Source organism: Equus asinus, chromosome 20, assembly GCF_041296235.1.
Source record: "Equus asinus isolate D_3611 breed Donkey chromosome 20, EquAss-T2T_v2, whole genome shotgun sequence".
NCBI classification, from domain to species: domain Eukaryota; kingdom Metazoa; phylum Chordata; class Mammalia; order Perissodactyla; family Equidae; genus Equus; species Equus asinus.
The window spans coordinates 84,239,293-84,254,076 of NC_091809.1; the positions used below are offsets into that span (position 1 = coordinate 84,239,293).

The 14,784-nt window shown below is 36.0% G+C and overlaps 1 protein-coding gene across 2 annotated transcripts in view; it reads left to right on the forward strand.

Moving 5' to 3' along the window:
* The window catches only part of RAB6A (RAB6A, member RAS oncogene family), an 81,679-nt gene that overhangs the window by 19,855 nt on the left and 47,040 nt on the right, over nt 1-14,784 (forward strand). For both annotated transcript variants that reach the window (XM_014842069.3, XM_014842068.3), the window contains exon 2: nt 9,303-9,361. In XM_014842069.3, coding sequence (XP_014697555.1) covers nt 9,303-9,361 — 59 coding nt within the window. The remainder of the gene's footprint in view (nt 1-9,302; nt 9,362-14,784) is intronic.

Below are 14,784 nucleotides of genomic sequence, written 5' to 3' on the forward strand. Positions count from 1 at the left end.
ACCTCTTTTCCTTTGAGTTTGGGAAGTAGACTGTAATGTCCATAGGGATATTTTAAAGCCAGTCCCAGAAATCTTATTCTATCAGTAACTATTTTAGCAATTAGCCTATAAAACAATGGAAGAGAAAATATCCGAGTGCATTGTCTTTAGCAAGTTGTTTCGTAAAACTTTTATTTCAGTTATGTAATTATGTACTGAGTTGGAATTTAAAATGTATTTCTCACTGTGGTGGTATAGTCAGAACACCTAGGAGACCACTGTCCTAGCGGTTGAGTCTTTTAGAAGTTTAAATACTGGTCACTTGAAACTTCACTTAAAACCTTTGTGATGTTTTATTAAGGGACAGATTATTTTTCTTTATTAGTTTTATTGAGGATTAATTTACAGACAATGAACTGAATCTAGTTAAAGTGTACAATTCAGTGAGTTTTGACAGTGTAATCATCACCACAAAATAAGGAATATTTCTGTCATCCCTAAAAGATTCCTCTCTTTGCCTACTACCCCAGGAAACCACTTACCTGCCTTTTTTATTTGCTTTATTTTGTTTAAGGGTATATGAATATTGAATAAAACTTTTTAAATAAGCTTTTTTGGAATAATTGTAGATTTGTGGGAAAACTGAGAAGATAGTAGAGAGAGTTCCTATAAACCCATACCCATTTTTCTCCTACTATTGACGTCTTTTATCAATATGGTACATTTTTCGTAGTTAATGAACTAGTATTATACATTATTAAGTAAAATCCATACTTTATTCAGGTTTTCTTAGCTTTATCTAATGTTCTTTCTCTGTTCCAGGATCCTCTCAGATATCATATTACATTTAGTTGTCCTGTCTCCTTAGGTTCTCCTTGGCTGTGACAGGTTCTCACACTTTCAATCTTAATGACCTTGAGAGTTTGAGGAGTGCTGGTCAAGTATTTGGTAGAATGCTCCTCTACTGGAATTTGTCTGATGTTTTTTCTCATGGTTAGACCCAGGTTATGGGTTTTTGGAACTCATCTGCTCTTCATAAGGAAGAATATCTTAAAAAGTGGAGTAGCCTTACTTCGTAAGGATACAGTGGCTCTTGAGTGGCTGTGAAATCGAAAACATGATCCTCAAAAACTATTTGTGCAGTGTCTGGCATAGTATAAATAACAAAGTGAAAAAAGCCCTGGACTAAGCATAAATGCCCTTTTTTACTATGTATTCAAAGGACTTTCTGATTTTTGCTTGCTTCTTAGAGACCCCTCATTAAAGTTTTTAAACTTTTTGCAAACAAAATAAAGACATTTTACTTAAACTTTACTAAGTTCGTCTTAAATACTTCTATAAAATAAAATTTAGGCCTTAGATCTTATTACAGTTTTAGAGGCAAACTCCCAGAATTAGGATATAATCTTTGATTCTGGATGCTACTTTCATCAATGAAGAGAGTATTTTTAAAAGCATTGTCAGGGGCTGGCCTGGTGGCGTAATGATGAAGTTGGCATGCTCTGCTCCAGTGGCCCACATTTTGGAGGTTCAAATCCTAGGTGCAGACTTAGTACCGCTCATCAAGCCACGCTGTGGTGGCATCCCACATAAAATAGAGGAAGATTGGCATGGATGTCAGTTCAGTGACAGTCTTCCTCACACAAAAAAAGTCAATTTAAGGGGTCAGGCCTGTGACATAGCAGTTAAGTTCTCACATTCCACTTTGGTGGCCCGAGGTTCGCTGGTTTGGATCCAGGGTGCAAGACATGGCACCACTTGTCAAGCCATGCTGTGGCAGGCGTCCCACACATAAAAAGTAGAAGATGGGCATGGATGTTAGCTCAGGGCCAGTCTTCCTCAGCAAAAAGAGGAGGATTGGCTGCAGATGTTAGCTCAGGGCTAATCTTCCTCAAAAAAAAAAAAAAGTCAATTTAAATAAGGGTTGGCAATAGGGAAAAAAGCCACCTTGAGATTTCTCTGAAGTCTTCTTTCCTACTGTATCACTTAGAAAATTTCACTTGTTCAGATTAACTGTTGCATTAATCCCATCCCATTGCTACTTTTCTCTATTATTAACAAAGTTAAAGCTTTTCCTTAAACAAAAGTTGGCAGAAAAGAATACCATATGACCCAGCTATCCCTCTACTGGGTATTTATCCACAGAACTTGAAATGAACAATAAAAAGAAACTTATGCACCCCTATGTTCATTGCAGCATTATTCACAATAGCCAAGATGTGGAAGCAACCCAAGTACCCATCGACTGATGATTGGATAAGGAAGACGTGGTATATATACACAATGGAATACTACTCAGACATAAAAACAAAATTGTCCCATTTGCAACCACATGGATGGACCTCGAGGGTATTATGTTAAGTGAAATAAACCAGACAGAGAAAGACAAACACCATATAATTTCACTTATTTGTGGAACATAAACAAATTTACGGACAAAGAGAACAGTTTAGTGGTTACCAGGGGAGTGAGGGGTGGGCACAAGGGGTGAAGGGGCACATTTATATGGTGTCTGACAAATAATAATGTACAACTGAAATTTCACAATGTTATAAACTATTATGACTACAATTTTTTAAAAAGTTTGTTGACAAAAAAAAGTTGGTAGAAAAGAATTAGATTGCTACTTCCTTAATTTGGAAAGGTTAAGGATTAGGATGAAAGCATGTTATTACCTAAAATTCCTTCTGATATTAACAACAGCATCATTATTGTGAAGATGTTTGCTGAGAATAAAATGTCGATTTCGTATTGGGAAAATTGTTTAAGGTTTTAAAATATATTTGTAGCTCATTTTCTTACAGTATTCTTGAGATGCTAGTGTGGAAGAAAAGATGAGAATTATCTGTTTTATGGCCCTTTTGGGTAGGGGGGTAGGGTTGAGGAAATAGCGATTTGGTCTTACAGGGATAGAGATGTTTATTCAACAGCCTAGAGACTTTTGTCTGTTTCTATGCTTTGTTCTGTCCCATTGATCTGTTTATCTGTCTGTAAATCAGTATCATGCTGTCTGGATTACTGTAGTTTTATGGTACAATTTGACATTGAATACTATAGGTTCTGCAGAATTGTTCACTGTTTTCAAGATTGTTTTAACTGTTCTAGATCCTTTTCATTTCCATTTAAACTTTAGAATTGCTTTGTCAATTGCTATTTTTTAAAAGGCTATTGGGATTATGATTGAGATTGTTTTGAATATATAATTTGGAGAAAATTGACATCTTAGTATTGATTCTTATATGGTATATCTTTGTATTTATTTAAATTTTATTGATGTTCCCTCAGCAGAGTGTTTTGTTTTCAATGTTGCGGCCTTAACACATCTTGTTAAATTTATTCCTAATTATTGTTATTTTTTTTGATGTTACTATATATGAAGTTTAAAAATTTTTGGTTTTCTCTTTGCTTCTGATATTTAGAAATGCAATTGATTTTTGTATATCGACCTTCTGTACTGAGACCTTGCCAAATTTACTGGTTCTAGTAGATTTTAAAAATTAATCTTTTAGGATTCTTCTACATAAGCAATCTTGTCATCAGTGAATGAGAACAGTATTAATTTGTGTGCCTTTTCTTTTTCTTAGCATCATTGCACTGGCTAAGACTGCCAGTAATATGCTGAATAGAAGTGGTAGGATTGGACATCCTTGCCTTTTTCTTATTCTTTGAAGGAAAGCATTTGGAGTTTACTGTTACATTTAAAAAAATTATCATCATTATTATTATTATTATTTATGCTTTTTGGTCAGGAAGATTAACCCTGAGCTAACATCTGTTGCCAATCTTCCTCTTTTTATTTTTCCTCCCCAAAGCCCCAGTACATAGCTGTATATGGTAATTGTAAGTCATTCTAGTTCTTCTATGTGGGATGCCACCACAGCATGGCTTGATGAGTAGTGTGTAGGTCTGTGCCCAGGATCTGGACCGGTGAACCTGGGCCGCCAAAGCAGAGCATGCAAACTTTACCACTTGGCCACAGGCTGGACCCTGCCATTACATTTGATATTAGCTGTAGGTTCTTTTGTAAATGCTGTTTATTTGATTGACGCAGCTTTCTTCCATTCCTGGCTTGCTAGTTTGCTTGGACGTTTCATCATGAATCAACATTGAATTTTGTCATATACTTCATCTGTATTTATTGAGATGATCTTATAGGTTTTCTTCTTTATTCTGTTAATATTCTTGATTACATTCATTGATTTGTTTTGTATGATTAACCTTTTATTATTCCTGGGATAATCCCTACCTACTTATGAGGTGTCTTTTTTTAATATATGGGTGGATTTCATCTGCTATTATTTTGTTAAGGAATTTTGAGTCTGTGTTGATGAGAGACATTGGTCCATAATTTTCCCTTTTTTGTCTTTGTCAGGTTTTTATATTAGAGTTATGTTGGTCCCATGTCATAAGTTAGAAAGTGTTCTTTCTCTTTTTTTTCTAAAAGAGTTTATGTAAGATTGGTCTTAGTCCCTTACATGTTTAATTGGAATTCAGTAGGGAAACCATGTAAGGCCTGGAGTTTTCTTTGTTGGAATACTTTTATGTCCTTCTATTTTAAATTTCTTTATTTCTAAAGTGTGTCTCTTATGGATAGCAAATATTTGTGTCTTGTTTTCTTATCCAGTCTGACAATCTTTGTCGTTTAATTGGAGTTTTAAAATCTACTTTTCATATACTTTGCATGTTGATAGGACTGGATTTGGGTCTGTCATTTTGCTCTTTGTTTTTTGTCTCATTTGATTTTTGTTCTTACTTTACTATTCCATTTTGATTCCTTTATTGACTCATTAGCTGTTCCTTTTTGCATGTATTTTTAGTGGTTGTGCTAGGGTTTACAATATGCATCATTAACCTCTCACAGTCTATACTGTACTATTCACCAAACTATAGAAACCTTGCAATAGTATAATTGTTTTTATTTACTCCTGTCCATTGTGTTATAGTTGTCATATATTACATCTATGTATGTTATAAACTTTATAATACATTACAATTTTTACTTTAAATACATCTTTTAAGTGAATTAAAAGAAAAACACATAATCTTCTGTGTTTATCCACATCTTTACCACTTACTTTATGATGTCCTTTCCCTTCAGCCTGAACAAATTCCTTAAGCTGTTTTGTAGTACAGATCTCCTGTCAAGGAATTCTCTCAATTTGTTTATCTGCAAGGATCTTTATTTAACCTTCACTTTTGAAAGGTTGTTTCATGGGATATAGTATTTTGGGGTTGAAAATTTTTTATTCTTTCAGAAATTTAAGCATATAACTCGATTGTCTTCTGCTCTCATTTTCTCTTGGAGAAGTTAGTGAAAATTTGTACTCATTCTTCCCCTTGCCTCCTCCCCAATTTACCCCCATGTGTAATGTGTTTTCCTCTGGCTATTTTCAAGGTTTTTTTCTTTATCCTTGGATTTTAGTAGTTTGCCAAAGTATGATTTTCTTTGTATTTATCTTGCTTGGAGTTCATTGAGTTTCTTGGATCTGAAAGTTCTTGTCTTTCACTATATTTGAGAAGTTTTCAGCTATTATTTCTACAAATATTTTCCCCTATTTTCTTCTCTCTTACCTCCCAGGAACTTCAGTAAACATGTTAGACTAGTTGATCTGCATTCGGCTTCAGTTATTCTTTCCTCTGCTGTTTCCATCTGCTGTTAATTCTAAACAGTCACTTTTTCTTATCAGTTATTGTAATTACCTGCAGCTTACATTTGGTTATTTTTTCTCATTTTTATTTCTCTGTGGAGATTTTTCTTCTCTTCATTTCTTATGTGTATATCTTCCTTTAAATGCTAGAATATATCTATGATAGCTGCTTTAAATCCTGTTTGCTAACTACAACATCTGTGTCATCTTAGAGCCTGTTTTTTTACTTCTTTTTTGAGTATGAATTATCTTTTTTAAATTCTTTGCATGTCTACTATTTTTTTTATTGGATACTGGACATGGTGAAGACTGTGTATACAGAGGCTCTGGAATTTGTTGTTCTTCCAAAGAGTTGTTTTTGCCTTAGAAGGCAGTTACCTTGGCTGGATTCAAACTCTAAATTCTCCTGTTTTGAACAGCAACATCCAGCAGCTACTTTCTCACTGGGAACCATGAAGTCTCCCTATCAAGTCCTCATAGGTAGTTTAGGAAGTCAGCCAAGGATTTGGACGTTTTAAATGCAGATTTTGTAGTTCACTCTCTTTGCAAGCTCCCTCCCTTCCAGGATTGCCCTCTCAGTCTTTCTCACTGTTCTGTGACCCCTGAACTTTGTCCTTTCTGACTTTTCAAGTCAATTAGTTTGGAGGCTTCTGCTGCCAGGAACACACAGGTTGGGTAGTGTTTCAGGCAAAAAGTTACAGACTGGAAAATCTCATTCATTGCTGTTTTTCTTTCAACGATATGCTCTCTTTCATTTTCTATTTTCTTCTGGTCTGTGTTCAGGTTCTTTAAAACCTAGAGACTAGGTAGGTAGTGCAGCATAGCTCTTCTGCCATTATGACCATGTTACTTTTTTTCTTTAATAACAAAAGAAAGTATATTGGGAAGAACATGCTCTTTGGTTAGAAATGGAATAGAATCATATTTTAGCAGAGAACAAATGGATTAACCTTGGGAAATTTACTAAACTTCTGAGCTTGTTACCTTTTCTTGGAAAATGGAAATAAAGTTTCCTCCTTGTAAAATTAATGTCAAAATTACCATTGTCCTATAAAATACCCAGTATAGGATCTAAGGCAGGCACTAAAAAAAAAAAGCTTACATTTTTTTTACATTATTGTATATGGAGGCAAACCTATTACCTTGGCCTTACAAGTCATAGAGACTTAATATGTAGTCCTTGTATTGAACAGAGGTTATTCTCATTGGACATCTTTAAAAATATAAAGTATATTATTTATTGTGTTTTGTAGTACAAGTATTTATAATGAAATCTGTTTGTTTCATTAAAAATAAGATTTACTTTGAATACCCTGGATGTGTATTTTTTACCGTCTGAAAAAGTACTGGATATCAATGCAACAAACATGTGTCGTTTGCTTGGTATTATGTGCCAACCATTGTGTTAAGCTCTGATGATGTAGAGTAAACCAGACCAATATGGAGCTTCTAATATGTTAGGGAAAACAGACACTAAGCAAATCATTGTAAGTTTGCATACCATTCTACAGGAGGTTTTGGGGTAAACAAGAACAATAAATTTACAAGGACCCTGTATTGAAGAATCATATTTAAAATGCTTAATAATGAATTTTTAATCCTTTAAATAAAAACTGTTTTAACAAACAAGCTATTTTGTATTTCTTCATTATATATTTTATATGATCCTTTGCTTTTCTCCACCACTATGTTTTCCCTCTGTAAAATGTATCATGCCTTTTATCTCTTCAGTTTTTTAGATTTAATTTTTACAGATTCTGATCACTGTTAAATAATAGTAGTATATATATTATTCCTGACTTTACTATGAATGGGCTAGAGTTTTGCCTTTAAGTACATATTCTTATTATACCAAAGTTTTAACAGTTATATATGGGTGATAAGATATACATAATTTTTTAATCTTTTCTGTACTGCCTGCTTTACAACATGAGTTTTGCTCTTTAATGTAAAGGGCAGGGGGGCACTTTTCAAAACAAAATAAAAGCTATATGTACTGTTTATTAGTGAAGAAGTGCATAGGTCAGCTCATTGCTCTGTAAAGAGGCTTCTTCCCAGACATCAATTTGCTTTTGACTGGGGTCTAGGGAAATTAGATATAGCTCTTCTCTTCAGCCTATTTTAAGCTATCTGGAATAAGACATTTGGGAGTAGGTGATTTTGTGGGATTCTTCCCTCTTTGGCCCAGTTTTTACCTCAGGTTTTCATATCGCATATGATTGGAGGGTATAATGTAGAGGCTAGGATGAGGTCTCTAAAAATTGAATTGAAATCAAAAGTTACTTAAGTTCATACTAAAATATGAATGACTAGATATCGTTTTTTCTTCCCCAAAGTGTTTACATTTTGGGGAGCATTTGAGATGTTTCTTTACCCAGTTCTTTTCTATTTGATATAAATACAGTTTCTTATATTCATTTAGTATTTATTGAGTCTGCGCCAAGCTGCTGGAGAAATAGGAAAATTAGATATGGTTCTTGCCCTTGGAGAGCGTGCCCATTGGTAAAGATATTGCCAGTATTCTACTGTTTTTGATCTAGTGGCACTTTTTTTTTTTAAAGATTTTATTTTTCTCCTTTTTCTCCCCAAAGCCCCCCGGTACATAGTTGTATATTTCGTTGTGGGTCCTTCTAGTTGTGGCACGTGGCACGCTGCCTCAGCGTGGTCTGATGAGCAGTGCCATGTCCGCGCCCAGGATTCGAACCAACGAAACACCGGGCTGCCTGCAGCGGAGCGCGCGAACCCAACCACTCGGCCACGAGGCCAGCCCTGATCTAGTGGCACTTTTATATGGATTAACCTAACAATGCCAATACAAAAGTAGTATTATAGGGGCCAGCCCCATGGCCCAGTGGTTAAGTTCGTGGGCTCCGCTTCAGCGGCCCAGGGTTTCTCTGGTTCGGATCCTGGGTGCAGACATGGCACCACTCATCAGGCCTTGCTGAGGCAGCGTCCCACATAGCACAACCAGAGGGACCTACAACTAGAATATACAACTATGTACTGCGGGGCTTTGGGGAGAAGAAAGAGAAAAAAAAGAAGGTTGGCAACAGATGTTAGCTCAGGTACCAATCTTTTTGTAAAAAAAAGTGTTATAAATCTTTGGGATATGCCCTGCTAGAGAAGTAGAGAGGTCTGATCCTGAGATAAGTTTCAAAACAGTTTTCCATGTCACTTCTTTCTCACTCTTAAACAGTCTAGTTCTTAACAGCCCTCGTGCTCCTCATAGGACTCTATCTTTAGTCTGTACTTCCAGGGGTTATGTTTTGATTCACTGAATGAAGTAGACCTGGACCTCAGTTTCCTGGCCAGGAAGTTAACTATAATTTCTTCACAGTCTAATTCTAGTTCTTTTTGTTAGGGCCCAAATAAATATCTGCCTGACCTTTTGTGAATTAGAGATGTCAACATAATTGATTGTTTTCCTCCATCTTTTCTCTTGATTTTCCTCAGCTCTTCAGTAAATAAATACTCTTTACCCGTGCTCTTAATTTGAGAGATGATCTGTTATTAAAAAAAGGTATTTCAATAAAGTCGGGGCTATTTTCTTTTTAATTATCGTTAGTAGAACCATTTCAGTTATTTCCCATTGAATTTAATTGCAGTTCTCTGTAGAAGAATTGCTTGAGAACCCAGTGTAATGTGTTAAGTGAATCTTTTTTCTTTTTATTTCAGTTGGAAAGACATCTTTGATCACCAGATTCATGTATGACAGTTTCGACAACACCTATCAGGTATTTTGCTTCTGCCAACTTACTAGTTGTCTCTATTTGTGTTACAAGTAATATTCAAGGTCTTTTTAAAAATTCATTTATTTACATGCAGTCATGGATATAAAAGCACTTTCTGTAATCTGTAAAATGCTTATAAATACAGAGTATAATGGATTTTGCTTATAGTCCTCAACTTTTTCATTTGATTTCTTTGTCTCCTCTTCCAAAGTCTATTGAAAGATTATCTCTGATACCAACTGAGATAGAAGTTGATCTGATTGTAGATATTCTGTTACAGAGATTTTGTCCAAGTATAGGATTCCGTGCCATTCTGACCTACACTTAAAGTCAAGAATAAATGAATAATGTAATTAGACATCATTGACAGAAGGAGATTTGGGAAATTCACAAATATGTGGAAGTTAAACAGCATATTCCTAAATAACTGATGGGTCAAAGACAAAATCACAAAGGAAATTAGAAAATACTTTGAGACAAACAAAGAAGAAAATACAACATACCAAAACTTACAGCTAAAGCAGTACTATAAGAAAAAGAAGAAATACATCAATAATTTAACCTTCTACCTTAAGAAACTAGAAAAAGAAAAGCAAACTAAACCTAAAGCAAGGAGAAAGAAGAAACTTTCAAAATGTAGATTTTATTATTCAGGTATGGTGAGGCCAACAGATCAGGAGATGATTGCCATTAAAGATAGTTTGTTACACTCACAGATCGCAAGAGGAGGGGGACACTCCATGCCATGGAAGGGAGGCATATGGGGAAGCACTGGTGTTGGTCAGGAGTCAGGGAGCGGGAGACGGGAAACAAGGGCAAGAACCTTTATTGTGGTTGCTGTGGGCAGGCTGGGTGAGACCAGGTAAGCAGATTTAAGATTCCCTAGTTTGAATGATTTCAACAGTCTCTGGAGTGTGGGTCCGTTACTGGCTGTCTGGTACCTGATCCTGGTATGATTAGGGCAAGGGAATAGTGTCCCTGAATGTGATAGAGAAGGTAGTTGGGGTATGGGCTGTGGATTGGTTGGTTTGCATATGAAAGATGCTCTCACAGACAAGTTTACTATATCTCTAAGAATTGGCAAACCCAGGAAGGGCCAGTCACTCCAGTGCCAGCAAGGCCCCAGGTGTCAAAGCAACAAAAATAGAGACAATAAAGACATGCTTAATTCAGAAGCAGATAAAGATTAGAGCAGAAATATATGAAAGAGAGAATTAAAAAACAGTAGAAAAATTCAATGAAACCAAAAGTGGTCCTTAGAAAAGATCAACAAAATTGACAAACCTTTAGCTAGACTAACAAGAAAAAGAGAGAGAAGACTCAAATTACTAAAATCATGAGTGAAAGAAAGGACATTACTACCAACTATACAGAGATAAAAAGAATTATAAGGGAATACTCTGAACAATTACATGTCAACAAATTAGATAATCTAGATGAAATGGACAAATTGCAAGAAAGATACAAACTACTGAAACTAACTCAAAAAGAAATAGAAACTTTGAATATACTTGTAAGTAGAGAGAGAGAATTAGTGATCAAGAAACTTTCCACAAAGAAAATCCCAGGACTACATGGCTTCACTGGTCAGTTCTATGAAATGTTTTAAAGAACAACATCGGTATCATTGACTTAGAAAAAATAAACGAGAAGGGAACACTTCTCAACTCATTCTGTGAGGTCAGTATTAGTCTGATACTCAAACCAGACAAAAACATCACTATTAAAACTACAGGCTAATATCTTATGAATATAAACACAACAGTCTTTGGCAAAATACTATCAAACTGAAGTCAGCAACGTGCGGAAAGGATTATATACCATTTACAGCTGAGATTGGTAGGTTGGTACCAGGATTGCAAGGTTGGTCCAACATACAGAAAGTAATGTAATACTTAGTACATATTAATGTAATATGAGTAGAATAAAGGACAAAATCACATGATCGTTTCAATAGACACAGAAAAAGCATTTGACAAAATCCAGTAGCTTTTCATGATAAAAACACTCAACAAACTAGGAATACAAGGAAACTTCCTAAACACGATAAAGGGCATCTATGAAAAACCGACAGCTAATATACTTAATGTTAAAAGTCTGAATTGAATGTTTTCTCTTTAAGATCAGGAACAAGACAAGGATGTCTGCTCTCAGTTATATGTCTTATTTATATGTATCTTAGTTTAAATTGCTTTTTTGTAAAACAAAAAGAAAAAAGAAATTAGTAGTCTTAAAACCAAGTACTTTCACTGAGGCTGTAAGCATATTGTAAATCTTTTCTGTATTAACTTTTGAAATGTTCTTGTTAAAATAAAAAAATAAAAAGACCCATTTAATCTAATTAATTATTGGGGTCCAGCCCTGTGGCCGAGTGGTTAAGGTCATACGCTCTGCTTCGGCGGCCCAGGGTTTTGCCGGTTCAGATCCTGGGCACAGACATGGCACCACTCATCAGGCCATGCTGATATGGCGTCCCACACAGCACAACCAGAGGCACTCAACTAGAATATACAACTGAGCGGTTGATGAGCGGTGCCATGTCTGCGCCCAGGATTCAAACTGGCGAAACCCTGGGCCGCTGAAGCAGAGCGTGTGAACTTCACCACTCAGCCACAGGGCCGGCTCCTCCTTTCACTCTTATCACTTAGGAAATTACAGGGATTTTAGGCCAGGAGACTGGGATGAAAATCAAAATTTATGTTTCTTATTATATGACAGTATCACACAAGTGAACCCCCCATTGGTAAATGCAGTGGTCCTTTCTCAGTCCTCATCTTACGTGACCTGTTAGCACCATTTAACATAGTTTAACACAACGTCTTAAAACCTTTCACTTGGCTTTCAGGATACCACACTTGACTCATTTTTCTCCTACCTTTCTGTGTTTTCTTTCTCAGTTTATTTTGTTAGTTCTTCCTGTTTCTCCCGTCTATAAATGTTGGTTGCTTCAGGCATCTGTCTTGGGTCTACATTCACTCCCTAGTAGTCTTATACAAAGTCTCATGGCTTTAAATGCTATGTATAATGATTCTCAAATTTATATATTTAGTCTGGACCTCTTTCTTCCCAATTCCAGATCTGTATATTCAACTGCCTACCTGACACCTCCATTTGGGTATCAGTTGGCATCTCAAACTTGATGTAGTCAAAACTGAGTTCTTAATACTCTCCCTCAAACCTGATTTTCCTGTAATTTTTCCCATTTCAGTTAACAACAACACAGGCTTTCAGTAAACTCAGGTTACCTTCGTGTCACACTCAATTTCTTTTTCTTTCATATCCCACTTCTAGTCTATCAGCAAATCCTATTGGCACTGCTTTTTAAAATGTATCTGAATTCTTTCCCTTCTTCCACCCCAACTAAAACCACACTGGTCCAAGTCACCAAAAATAGCCTCCTAAATGAGCTCTCTGCTTCCCTTGCCCACCATTGGGTTAATTTCAACAGGATGGCCAGAATGATTCTCCTATAAGTTAAAAGTCAGTGGTGAAAATATTCCAAAATTGATTGTGGTGATAGCTGTGTAATTCTGTGAATATAATAAAAACCATTGAATTGTGGAAGTGAAAGACCTATACAACGAAAACTACAGGACTTTCCTGAAAGAAATTGATGACGACATAAAAAGAGGGAAAGACATTCCATGCACGTGGATTGGAAGAATAAACATAGTTAAAATGTCCATACTACCTAAAGCAATCTACAGTTTCAGTGCAATCCCAATCAGAATCCCAATGACATTCTTTACAGAATTAGAAGAAAGAACCCTAAAATTCATATGGGGCAACAAAAGACCCCGAATTGCTAAAGCAATCCTGAGAAAAAAGAACAAAGCTGGAGGCATCACAATCCCTGACCTCAAAACATACTACAAAGCTACGGTAATCAAAACAGCATGGTACTGGTACAAAAACAGGTGCACAGATCAATGGAACAGAATTGAAAGCCCAGAAATACAACCACACATCTATGGACGGCTAATCTTCGACAAAGGAGCTGAGGACCTACAATGGAGAAAAGAAAGTCTCTTCAACAAATGGTGCGGGGGAAACTGGAAAGCCACATGTAAAAGAATGAAAATTGACCATTCTTTTTCACCATTCACAAAAATAAACTCAAAATGGATCAAAGACCTAACGGTAAGACCTGAAACCATAAGGCTTCCAGAAGAAAATATAGGCAGTACACTCTTTGACATCAGTGTTAAAAGGATCTTTTTGGACACCATGTTTTCTCAGATGAGGGAAACAATAGAAAGAATAAACAAATGGGACTTCATCAAGACAAGGGAAAACAGGATTGAAACAAAAAAACAACTCACTAATTGGGAAAAAATATTTGCAAGTCATATACCTGACACAGGGTTGATCTCCATAATATATAAAGAACTCACACAACTCAACAACAAAAAATCAAACAACCCGCTCAAAAAATGGGCAGGAGATGTGAACAGACATTTCTCCAAAGAAGATAGATGGATGGCCAGTAGGCACATGAAAAGATGGTCATCATCACTGATCATCAGGGAAATGCAAATCAAAACTACACTAAGATATCACCTTACACCCATTAGAATGGCAAAAACAACCAAAACAAAAAGTAACAAATGTTGGAGAGGTTGTGGAGAAGGAACCCTCACACACTGCTGGTGGGAATGCAAACTGGTGCAGCCACTATGAAAAACAGTATGGAGATTTCTCAAAAAATTGAAAATACAAATCCCATATGATCTGGCCATCCCACTACTGGGTATCTGTTCAAAGAACTTGAAATCAGCAATTCCAAAAGTCCCATGCACCCCCATGTTCATTGCAGCATTATTTACAGTAGCCAAGATGTGGAAGCAACCTAAGTGCCCGTCAGCTGATGATTGGATAAAGAAGGTATGGTATATATACACAATGGAATACTACTTAGCCATGAAAAGGAATAAAATCGTCCCATTCACAACAACATGGATGGACCTTGAGGGTATTATGTTAAGTGAAATAAGCCCGATAGAGAAGGACAATCTCTCTGTGACTCCACTCACATGTGGAAGTTAAACATGTAGACAAAGAGAACAGATTAGTGGCTTCCAGGGGAAAGAGGGGGTGAGGGGTGGGCACAGAGGGTGAAGTGGTGCACCAGCAACACAACTGACAAACAATTATTTACAACTGATGTTTCACAAAATTGTAAACTATCATAATCTCAATAAAAATTTTTTTAAAAACCATTGAATTGTATTACTTTAAATGGTTGAATTGTATGGTATGTGAATTTTATCTCTATAAAGCTGTTAAAAAAAGTCATATCAGGTCATTCTTCTGAATATTCCATCTTATTTATAGTACCTTGCTGTGGACTGGTAACAGTTGGGGCTAGCATCAGTCATTGGACTACTCTTTGAATAGTACTAGCCTGTTAAGACCCTGTTGTCCTC